Genomic DNA, 8,673 nt, shown 5'->3' with positions numbered 1-8,673 from the left:
GACTGACACAGTGTCTGATGATAAATAACGTGTCCACATTTCTGCATACTCTATTAACCAAGCATTTGACAATAGAAAATCTCAGATCTCACATGCAGGAAAACAAATGGAATTTTAAGACAGAAAACTATATGGTGTCTACAATGAACATCACATCTACTGGTTAGACTTAAGCATGTGTCATTTTAGAATGCAAATTGAAACCACTCAGAAATAACATTTCTAGGTTCAGATCAGGTCATTCCTGGATACACAGTGAAAAAATTAAGACATATTTTAAAAAACAAATAATAAGACATTTATTCAGTGAGCACCAGTCAATACAAATGTTCTCTTTTCTCAGAAGCTCAAGTTTTGTTTAAACAGAAACATCATAATCAGACATCAGGAAAACTAACACTTCTTTGAAAATCCAAACATTTCAAACACTTTGTGTCTTTGAGCCAGGCCGGCACCCTCACAGGCAGAACACTGGAACTACATCTCAATCAACGCATGGTGAGAGAAAATCTTAGTCATTTAGTGTGCGTCATACAAAATCTACCTCTACAGAGTAAAAAACAAAAACATTTGGACAATAACAACACACATATATATATATACATGTTCCAACTTCATCAAAATCTGAAAGTGAACTTGCTAGATTTTCAGACTATGTCCTGCTACAGTATAAATTAATGAAAATCACACATTGATTTAAACTCTAATACTAAAGCTAAAACATGGATGTTAATGTTGAGACTAGTTCAGATCACTTTATTGCAAACAGCAGGACTGAAGTTCAGCAGAACACAGGAAAAAAATGCTTAAATATCCTGAAATTTACTTGAATTTTTAAGGACAATCATCAATGCAGAAGTCAGTGTAAACAAAGGTGGAGGTGTGTCAACAAGTTTCCAGCAGGGGGCACCATACTGCCTTTATGAAGGCCTTTAATATTATCCATGTACTTGCTCCTCTATTTGTAGCCAAAGCAAGCTAAGCTGATCTTGCCGGACTAACCTCCTCAATATGGATTCAATATCTGTAGATTCAACAATTAGAGACAAGTACTTAGTGGTAAAATATTTTGGGGAAAATCCAGACATTTTTTTCTTTTTTCCCCACTGGATTTTGGCCAGAAAAAAGATGGAGGAAACATGGGTAAGTATTGCTGTGATTGGATGACTTTGTTGGTAGGAAGTCATTTACATACAGTGTATTTACATCTAAAATATTACAGTAAGAATGTGTACAGTATACCATGTTCTCAAAATGGTTCACATTGTGCTCATAAAATCTGGTGATATTCCATATGTTTTTGTTTTTTTTTTATTGTCAGCAAATCACAATGAATTAATCCTTCTAACAAGTATTGTGAGCCCCACTGTTCCACTGGCTGACATGTTCCTTCACAAGAGCACTAAATGTGGATTAATCCACCGCTGAAAATAGTCCCAACAAAAACACAATTTCCCCCTGTTTGAGTAATGCTTACTAAAAGACATTGTTGCTTTTGGTCTTTGCATGGGATTTGTTGACAATAACAAAAATCCAGAATGTTGCAGTCTTATCTTTTACAGGGAAACCATCATCCTAAATGACTCACACCTGATTATTTAATTTCTTGAATGACCTGGAAACTGCACGTCATGTGGCACCGTTCAACTGTCAATATAGCCTGTCTCCTGACAAGTCTTTACAAACAGCTAGCCTTGATATACAAGACTCAGTAGGGACTGAAACACTGTCATGATATCAGGTATGAGGTTTGTTTATGTTTACCCAAATTTCAGTTCTGTTCAGTCCATAATAGTGTTGATCAAAATTAGAATATGTTGTTTCCCTGCAAAGGAAAACAAACACTGACTTATAAGGACATTCCAGTATTTTTACTACAAGGTATACTGTATATTCTACATCACAGCTAACCATTTTCCAAAACTGTTACGTTGTGTCTCAGAAATCATAACATACAGCTCCAGGCATCCACTGGTTGTCAATTATTTCTATGCAGTGTGAAAATCTATAAGCAAATTCTTGAGACTAGTTAAATCCATTACAGTACAGGTCTGCATTACTTATGGTCAAAATTATGTTATTTTCGTGCTGTAATGCAATACACATAAATCAAACTATACATAGCAACAGTAATATAACACTGACATGATGATGGACTGTTTTAAAAGTCAGATGATTTTCATACTACAGGGAAAGAGAAAAAAATTCAAATAAAAAAAAAATCACTTATATAAAGTACACAGTGCAAAAACACTGGTGTGGCCCTTTAAGTTACTCAGATCTACTCAGATTATGTCAAGAAATGATCCCAGGATTTTTCTTCAACATCACAATGTGTGAATAAATCCCAAAGGTCTCTGTCATGACATTCTGCACTGTCACGTGTTTCTAGTGAATTGAAATAGTAGTCTAGGCTTGGACGGACTACATCTGGGTTCAGGTGGGAACTAATGATGAAACCAAACAAAGTGAAAAGAAACTTAAATGTGTGTTGTGTGTTTTTCTGTGCTTGAGTGTAGGAACCTGCTTCTGTATGTTAACATGTTTGACTCTTGTGTCTGCACATGTGCATGTGTGAATAGAAGTGCCTGCAGTCTGTACTTGAATGTCATTTCTACCCAAACTGTGACATTATCATAACTTGTGTATGTGCCTGCATGTGTTTCCCATTCATGTGCACCATGTCACATTTTCTACTTTCAGCAAGCCTGCCATTTGTGTTTCTTTATGTGTTAATGTGTGTGTGTGTGTGTGTGTGTATGTGTGTGTGTTCTCTCTGTCTCTTCAGGTTCTCCTTTGATGTGTGTTGCCCACATATGTGTTCTCTATACACAGCACGATGTAGTGGTTGGAGCAGGAGCGGGTGTGTTGTCCTAACAGTCGTCCTGTCTGCAGCAGTGCAGCCTGGCCCATCACCGCTATGTCAGCCGTCCTCCAGGCCTCGCAGTAGTTAGTGGTCAGACGGATGCCCATGGCACTGGAGCCGTGCCAAACCAACTTCTCTGGCCTGAGGGAGGAAGAGCAAGAGAGTGAGTGGAGGTTGCAGCCACAGTGCTACATCAGACACAGTAGGAAAGGAAGGATGAGAGCTGGGGAGATGAGATAAGAAAGAACAGATAAAAGAGGCACAGCCGTGTCCCTCCTTCTACTTCAGGTTAGCAGTGACTTCAAACCTCTGCCTCCTAGGAAGAAGAGCCTTTCTGTGACACATTCTCCCTGTGTCTGCATGGGCATGTTTCTTCCCAGTCCATAGACATGCAGGTTAGGTGAATGGAAACTAAATTTCCCACATGTGTTTTAAGTTCTGCAAACTGAGACCAGAACCCAGCCCATGCCTACATTATTAAGACCCAACTGAACCTAACTGGTATAACCAAATTTGAACTCAAAACCCATCACCCCGAACTATACTTTTGCTTTATGTCGTCCTTTTACTGACAGTGTATCAGGCTAATGCAACACACTGACTGCACATATATCTACTTGCAACACATGAAAGAAAGACAGAAAGACTTCTATTTCTTATAGAATTACTGATAATTCAGTCAACACTATAATATACTCATTAAAAAAGAAGGTTAGAAATTAATACATTTTTTCAAATGGCTGATTTGAAAAATAATTAAAAATATTATTGGGACTGTTCATGTTCAGATTGGATGTGTCTGACAGTCTTTTTAGAGCTGTAATGGATACTTTTTCTACCCCATCTGTAACCAAATGCATGCTGGGATGGACTCAAGGCCCTGCAACACTGTTCAGGAAACTGGGAATAATGTATTTGGCTACTGACATAGAGCTTTCACCTACACAGCTGTACTGCTGTCTGCTGTAAAATTGCCAAACTGTCATCATCCATCTCTCTCTCTTCATTTCTAATAAAGGCAAATGCACAAAAATACCTCAAGTCCTGCTGATAACAAAAATATCCATTTCAGTGAGCGCTGCTGAACATGTGGACATGAGATTTATGGCCTGTCTGATATAAAAAACGTTGACTGGTTCTCATAAAATCATCAGTATGAATGATTGTCTTTCATTTCCCTACACACAAATACTTTAACTTACTTGCTCACATGCACACACACACAAACACACACACACACACACACACACACACACTCACACTCACCATGCTGAATCAGTCATAATGTTGCGTCCATCAAAGGAGTAGATGGGTATGGACGTGTCAAACGTGCCTCCATTCCCAGAGAAGATGGACATCCAACTACTGAACAACACCTCACCCTGAGAGGAGAGGAGAGATGAATAAAACTGAACTGGATAAACTCAAAAGAAGACGTCAGCAGTAAATATGTCATATCATGATTGTATCTTTAAATGAATCCCAAGTAATGAAAAACCTCTTCAACCTCAGAAATATTGTGTAATTGAAAGAAAAACAGTGAAACAAATGACTACCTGCTTTAAAATTTCTATTACAATCAATCTGAATTATCTTTAAACAAAACTGTGAATGTAAATATAAATTTCTCCTTACCCTGAGATTAACCACTGGCATGTCTGTGCGGTCTGCCTTCCTCACAATGGTTGCCAGGTCCTGGAGGTGTGAGGACAGGAAGGCCCTGTAAGTGGCTGTCAGCCCCATGGAGCGCGCCTGCTGGTAACACTGGAAATCTGCCCCTCGGATACCATGCATATCCCCTTTCAGAGGGGCGTTCAAAGCCACCAGACGGAGCTGGGAAAATACAGAGATGATGAGAAAAATATGCTCGGTCCAAATCTGATACATTATTCTTTTCAGATCTGGCATCAGTCAGGCATGCCAGAGTTAGGCTAGTGTCAGTAATTTTAGCTATCTACAGTGCGTCTGGTACAGAGTTTATAGCGTATGTCTGCATTTATGTATGTGTGGGTAGCTGTTGATGGGTGTAGATGTAGATGTTTATTACACTCACCCCAGGTACTGCATTAAAGGTCTGTGGCTAGTACATTGTAGCTGGGCTGATATCCTCTACTGCCTTCCTGCAGCTCCTTTAAAAGAACACATGAAATTATGAACGTGAATGTGTGTTTTTTTTCACCTAGAATTTAAAAAGATGTTTCAAAAAGATTTCTAAAGATGCATGCTTTACTACAGAGTTTTAGATCTCAACTGAATCTTGTTTCATCACATTTTCCTGCTGTGGCTCTTCTGTGTATTTACTGCGTGTGTGTGTGTGGGTGTGTGTGTGTGCAAGAGAACCTGGCTGTGGATCCTGTGGGGTCTGCTCCATTCTCCAGGTCTGCTGAGGGCCTGAGATGCCGCTGCAGAGGAAGGTCCGTAATGGATCAGCTCTCCAAGCTGTAAGACAGACATTTGAAATCTGTTCATATCACTTGTTTCATTATATGTTAATTTACATGTGATAAAGAGAAGAATAGGAAAGTCTACACATCAGACCAAACATATCCACACACACAATACACACCTGGATCTTGCGCCAGCCGTTACGTGTTCTGATGTACAGCTCTCCTCCCCTCTCAGGCACGTAAGCCAGGGTTCCCTCTGTAGCCCGGTGACTCTCTCTGGTTAGAGCGTGGATTGTTTTATAGGTGATCACCTGAATACAGACAGCAACACAGTATCAGTGCTGTACCTTCATGAGAGGTTATCATTCACCGGCAGCAGGGTTGCACTTGAGAGGGAATTTTCTTGTGACAAATTTCTTACCAGGTTGGCGTACCCTGGAGATCCTGGTGGTCCAGGAGGACCAGGAGGGCCTGGGATACTGTCAGCTGATGACAACACATAGGAATCAGATGTCAACAGATAAAAACCAACAATACCAGTCAGTCTCACCTGTGTATATGTACTGAATTTGATCTATAATAGAAGCAAATTATTTCTCCTTCTCTCTCTCTCATACACACGTACCTGATCCATATGCAGGTGCAGGTCCTGGGGGTCCAGCAGGGCCAGGTGGGCCTCGGGATCCAGGTCGTCCAAACCCAGGGGCTCCAGGCAGGCCAGGAGAACCAACAGGTCCTGGAGGACCCACAATGGACTCACCTTTTGGACCCTACAAGTATAGAAATGGAATGTTTGCATCAGAAAAACTCCAATTCAGGATTGAGATTGGAATACTATTGTAAGGAGGGAATAAATATTATAAATAATACATATAAATATTATAACTCACCACAAGTCCTGACCTCCCAGGTAGTCCCGGAGGACCAGGTAGGCCTTCGTCACCCTTTTCTCCCTTCTGACCTTTGTATCCCTGATCACCTCTAGCACCCTACAGACACACCAAGAGACAACATTATAGTAAATCAACTACAGTGCCAAGGATCAACATTAGCAGTCATGTGAAGCAATGTTCCTTCTAAGCTGCGCCCCTGCGCCATCGCTCACTGCTCCCGCTTTCTCCACACACAGCAAAACTATGTAGCATAAAATTACAGTGTGCGACAGTGTGCACGTCTGATGTTGCTCACAGTGGTCCAAGGAATTCTCAGGGAGTTTGTGTGTATGCTCAGACACATGAAAAATTAAGGGGAACATTGATGTGGTGAGTCATGTTTCTGGTCACCCATTAAATCTAATATTCACTCTTCTTTCTGCTCTTTCTGTTTTGGTCTCCACTCATATGTGTCTTTTTGTTAAAGTTGTATGGTTTTGGTGCTGAGCAGGTAACACACAGTGGCTTTGATGAGGCATTTTAGCTGAAAACAGCTGAAGTTGATCGGGGCAGTGACAGTAGAACACAACATTAACGGTGAATGCAATGATACCAAACAATGACCTGAAACATGCTAAGAGACTGTAGAGCTGAGGACAACTGTAGAGACGTGTGATAATTCTTTGGTGTTTCATCACTACTAACGGCTGCTGCAAGATCCATATAAGATCCAGCATATTGATAAGTGCAGCTTTAAGATGATACAAATGCTCACTCCTGGACAATTTGTCAATAAAAAGAAAGGTTAATTTAGGATGCTTAAGGAAACTCTGCTGATGCTTTTTCACATGCCTTTTTCTCTGACCCTATCTGCATTACACTTGCTGTGTAGTGTCTATAGAATAAATCAGGACTCACCACAATTCCATCCGGCAAACCAGATGCTAAGATGAAAGACAACACAATATAAATACAACTGTGCAATTGTTTACTATCAAAAAAAAAACCAACATGTTTATTGCATGTGTGATGAGGGGGTAAGCATATAGGAAATTATGATTCCATATGTGTTTTACAGTTTCACTTTGAGTTACTGTTGTTTGATTGAGCATGCTATGATCACAGTGTTAATCTGTTTAAATTGGCAAGGGATACAACATGTTGTGAATGAGTGAATTATGTTGTAGAGGTCTTACTCAGTGTGCCTGGTTCTCCAGGCATTCCCTCATCGCCTTTGTCACCTTTAACGCCAACTGAATCTCCCCTTGTCGGTGACTCCTACACAGAGATACACACTCATTACCGTAACTCATCAACAAAAACCAGCTCGTTTGTGATAGCAGGAACACACATTTGCACATGTACACAAACAGAACAATGTGCAGACTGCGGAACAATAGTCAAACATCTGTAAAGAACGTGTTAAAAATGGTCAAACTCTATTGTAATTTCAAAGAAACATTGAAAACATTGCTGTCAGCACTGTGAAACACCCGTTACATACAAGGACTGCATGCTTTAGACAGCAGGACATACAACCTTCACCCAGCTATAAAGGTTAAAATACAAAAAGTGAGGGATTAAAGTTGAAGCAGGTACTTTACAAAACAGAGCTGGGTTAATAACATCATGGCGAATTTTAAATCTTCCCCTATTTTGTCACTTGAGGATGTGTTTTACAGTAAGTTAGCCTGAATGACCTCCTGAAAGCCCCTGCTAGACCACACCTTGACAACTTTAAGTTAAATTAGCAGCTGACTTTAAGCCCATGGAAAACACTTACTACATATCAATAGCTACCTGTAACATTACACTGGATGTAACCTGCTGTCCGAAATCTGTCTATGGTTCACTATACTCAAATCACAATACACTGTGTGCTTGTACATGTCAGGTTTACAAAAAGAGTAAGAATATTAAGAATGACCTTTGGGGGCAAAGTCAAATTCATACAATACTGTCCAGCGTAGTGACAGAACAGTCTACAGTAAACATTAAATTATCTCATGTCCCTGACGACAGTGACATAACAGTTTATTATATTAATCAGTATCTCTGTGGCCTGACAATACAAACTGACTTGGTTTTGAGGATTGCAGACCTGAGAAATTTCTCCATAAGGGACATGTGGATCATTGTGGTGTCTGTTTGCTGATTTCTTATTGACACTGTCCAGTTGTTGAGTTCCCTCATACAATCAGTACAGCAAAGTGAAAGTTTAGTGATTCAAGTTTGGAAGAGGCCTTCACCACGTCCAAAGTATAAGAAGTGAAGTCTGAAGAAATATGAGCCAAGTTCCAATCAGATTTCTTTAATATCATGTCCAACAAATCCTCACAGGTAGATTTTAATAATATCCTGCTCTAGGCACAATTTGATAATGAAACTGAATTTTGTATCACTATTGTGCTAAGAATATCTGTATATTCCCTACATACACCCATTCACTAGTTTAGCTGATTGGAATTCAGCCAAGAAAAAAATGTAGCATCAGCAGGGCCACAGGTGACACTTAAAACAGAAGGCTGCACAGTAGAACCAGCAAACC

General features: G+C 39.9%; 1 protein-coding gene across 1 annotated transcript in view; it reads right to left on the bottom strand.

Moving 5' to 3' along the window:
- Positions 1-274: 274 nt before the first annotated feature.
- LOC108896663 (collagen alpha-1(XV) chain-like) overlaps positions 275-8,673 on the bottom strand; it is a 53,730-nt gene continuing 45,331 nt past the window's right edge. The window contains 12 exon segments of the mRNA XM_018695885.2: positions 275-3,007; positions 4,133-4,248; positions 4,502-4,699; positions 4,920-4,946; positions 4,948-4,995; positions 5,207-5,305; positions 5,433-5,564; positions 5,675-5,739; positions 5,879-6,023; positions 6,144-6,242; positions 7,044-7,069; positions 7,322-7,403. Coding sequence (XP_018551401.1) covers positions 2,785-3,007; positions 4,133-4,248; positions 4,502-4,699; positions 4,920-4,946; positions 4,948-4,995; positions 5,207-5,305; positions 5,433-5,564; positions 5,675-5,739; positions 5,879-6,023; positions 6,144-6,242; positions 7,044-7,069; positions 7,322-7,403 — 1,260 coding nt within the window. The 3' untranslated portion in view covers positions 275-2,784.

Source organism: Lates calcarifer, linkage group LG4, assembly GCF_001640805.2.
Source record: "Lates calcarifer isolate ASB-BC8 linkage group LG4, TLL_Latcal_v3, whole genome shotgun sequence".
Classification (NCBI taxonomy): Eukaryota; Metazoa; Chordata; class Actinopteri; family Centropomidae; genus Lates; species Lates calcarifer.
Note: the sequence above shows the minus strand (reverse complement) of the source record. Positions and strands in the feature narration are given on the sequence as shown.